Below are 3,210 nucleotides of genomic sequence, written 5' to 3'. Positions count from 1 at the left end.
TGCTATACAAAGGGCATCTCGGAAAACGAATGTGGTGATCTTAGTTTCTGGTGAGAGCTTTGTCTAGGAAAATGACCGGTGAAAAACTAGTACTCCCTCCGTTTCAATTTAGATGAGTTAGTTTGACTCGGCACGGAGTTTAGGGGAAAAAAAAAACTTTTGAAACTTGTGGTCTTAAAAGCTTAAGGGGTAAAAGTTTTGTGGGTCATGACATTTGTGTGGTTATAAAAGCTTCTCGTTAATGGTAAAATAGGTAAAATGAAGAGTTTATAATTGAATTATTTCCAAATTTAGAAATGTGTCATTTATTTTGGAACAGACTTTAAAAGAAAGTACCTCATCTAATTTGAAACGGATGGAGTAGTAAATTTTTGCCCTTAATTCCCTTTGATTTGGTTTGCATGTTCTGTTACTGCAGAAGTTATGTCTTGAAAGCACAAACGGGATTTCTTTAACTCCAAATTTGCTAGCCTTAGACAATTGTAAACTAACCACGAGTTGCTCAATATATTTCCTTAGACATTGAAGACAAATGTCTTAATAATAGTAATTAACAAGACTTAGACTTGTGCACTCTCACCAGGTCCACCATAAAGAACAAAAAGCACACCTAGTGAACCATACCAAAGTGGTTCAAATATATAAAACCTTGTACAAATTAGGATTGTCGGTATTTGTTGGTCGTTTTATCTAATTCAATTATTTTTCCTTTCTCGTTTAAAACTGTAAGTTTCGTACAATAAGCATCATAAGTAGTGTCTTCAACGGAGAAAAAGCTTGTTTGTAACAAAACCTGCCAAGCCAGTTAAGATCCTTTGCGGCCAGAAACCAACTTGTTTATAGCTTCTTTCCCGTTAAAGCCACCAATTTCCATTGGCTAGATCCTTAGTTTTTTTTTAAAAAAAAAATGTTAATGTTAATATTTATGAGCTCTCTGAATTATAATCCATATACTCGTACAGACTTGATAAAAGCTCTGAAGAAATGAAATATAAAATGTACCCGATCAATGTACATCATAACCTCCCAAGTATTCCTGCCACGTTGTGAAATAGTATCCTGGTATGAAAGATCAAGAGGTATCTCATTGTTTACTTGTACAAAGCCAGGACAAAGCGTATTGAAGCAATGAGCTTTACCAGCCTAGAAAACATGAAGATATATCCGCTACATGAATTCTTGTAATTAATTGAGGTAAACAGTTAAATATAGCTAGTTTCATGAAATCAAGATGGAAATCGTCAAGATAAGTTACCTGGAAATGAATAAAAAACCTGGTTTCAGTATCCCCATATAATGTTGGGTCCTATATATATATATATATATATATATATATATATATATATATATATATCATGATTATTGAATATTGAGTGTTTTACATAATAAATGTACAATATTCAATGATTACAAGTTACAACATTTCCTTCTTCCATGAAACAATTAAATAATTGATGAAAAAGGCCGCGTTAAACTTACTCTCCAACCAACTTGTAAGATATCTGATTCTTTTTGAATTTTTAATCGACTTGCACTGTGTTGCTGGCCTTTAACATGAGGATTGTACAAACTAGTTACCATTGCAGCTCCCGCAAATTTATTATTTGGATTATTTGGAGTTCGAGCTATTGCAACCTGAATAAAAGAAATAAATCTTTGTATTAACTCATATAGAGTATACAAATTAATCTTTATATATACATTAAATCTTAAGTTTTTTCTTTTTTTCTTTCTGAAGTCTGAGTACGACATGGGGTGTTTTAAAAAAATAGAAGAATTAACCCAAATAGCCGCTCACCCTAGAACTTAAACTAAAAATAGCCGGCGAATGTATATTATATGCATAATTTATGTATTAAATATGTATAATTATGTATAATCTATGTATATAGCTAGCAAAAGTAAACAATTAATATGACAGGCTATTTGTGTAAAAATCCCTTTTGAAAAAGAGGGGAAATAGAGCTCATGTACCTTATATCCTTGTGAAGATATGTATCCTCCTTTTGGCTCAATATTGTTGTTGCTCTGCATTAGTTGGACAACAATATATGAGTAGCGTGCCGATGATTGAAAACTAAGCTTGTTTCTGTTTGTGCATGAACTGTAAAATAATTGATTCTCATGTTTAGATATGAATTATTCAAGACATAGGAGTATATTGACATAAACTATCTCACATCAGCCAATTTAGCGTCGAATGTAACATTTTCTGGCAGTGGCATACGTCTTCGTCTAATAAGATCATCCTTTGTAATTATCTTAATAGGAACAGTTCCAAAAAGGCAACCTCCATCTGTTGGCCATATCGTCGTTGACGGACTAGCTGTTGAAGAACCTGAGTTTTGCTTTATCCTAGATAGTGTAGATTTCATCTATTCAACCAAATGTTCAATTTCATGTCAACGGTATCATATCATCGTAAAAAAAAATTGAAAGTAGAATGGAGAGAGAGAAGAGATATGCCTTGGGATAAAAATTATGATCCTTCAACAACGGGTGATCGAATGTAGTTTGTTTATAGAAATCTATACAATCGTATAAGTCTCCCTCTTAGTCTGAAGAAAAACAAATCATATAATAAGATACACATCTGGTAATTCAATACGTAACTTAGACACAAAACAATTTCACTCAAACATGGTTTGTAGATGATGACTACTCCTCTATTTTATTTTTTAATGTATTGATATTATTAGACTTTAAAGTCAATATATGTTTTCATCAAAGCCATTCTTATGCATTTTGTCTGCAAATTTGCAAGATTAAATGTAAACAGAATAATAAATATGTAAAAAATAGTATAATGTAGAGAGTTCAATTTTCTAATACAAGAATTTACAACAAGCAAAAAAAGAGAGGAAAAAGCACACAAAGTTCATTTCCCAAATTTAGTTTGATTTTGGAAACTCTTCCTGGGCAAACGATCATTCGACAGAGAAATTGCATTTTTTCTACAAAAACTGATATTTTCTAATAAAAACAACATTGTCTCAAAAGATTACCAATACATTGATCATTTTAAATTAAAACAAATACCTTAACTGTTTTGACTGCAGGTTTGTTCAAAAATTTTAGTTGTTTTTCTAACTCTGCATCCTCTAGTTCAGATAGCTTTTTTTCTCCTTGAACACCATTATAACTCAAAAGAAAATATAGTACCAGCAAAGTTTGTCGAACAATTCTTTGATGTATCCTGAATTCTTTCAT

General features: G+C 31.6%; 1 protein-coding gene across 1 annotated transcript; it reads right to left on the bottom strand.

Moving 5' to 3' along the window:
* Positions 1 to 805: 805 nt before the first annotated feature.
* Positions 806 to 3,210, bottom strand: LOC107824645 (uncharacterized). The gene is made up of 6 exons (XM_075245870.1): positions 3,040 to 3,210; positions 2,181 to 2,375; positions 1,975 to 2,028; positions 1,480 to 1,635; positions 1,003 to 1,143; positions 806 to 877 (listed from the first exon to the last, which is right to left on the bottom strand). The coding sequence occupies exons 1-6, from the start codon at positions 3,208 to 3,210 to the stop codon at positions 806 to 808; spliced, it is 789 nt and encodes a 262-aa protein (XP_075101971.1).

This window comes from Nicotiana tabacum, chromosome 23, assembly GCF_000715075.1.
Source record: "Nicotiana tabacum cultivar K326 chromosome 23, ASM71507v2, whole genome shotgun sequence".
Classification (NCBI taxonomy): Eukaryota; Viridiplantae; Streptophyta; class Magnoliopsida; order Solanales; family Solanaceae; genus Nicotiana; species Nicotiana tabacum.
This window is presented reverse-complemented; position numbering and strand designations above follow the sequence as displayed.

Bases quoted from the DNA above. Each gene is read 5' to 3' on its own strand.
- LOC107824645 (XM_075245870.1), bottom strand. From the start codon at position 3,210: ATGAAAGAATTCAGGATACATCAAAGAATTGTTCGACAAACTTTGCTG. The intron at 1,636-1,974 runs GTACATGAGCTC...TCTTTTATTCAG, and splicing joins TATCTTCACAAGGATATAAG to GTTGCAATAGCTCGAACTCC. The intron at 878-1,002 runs GTACATTTTATA...CTAAGGATCTAG, and splicing joins TTATGATGTACATTGATCGG to CCAATGGAAATTGGTGGCTT.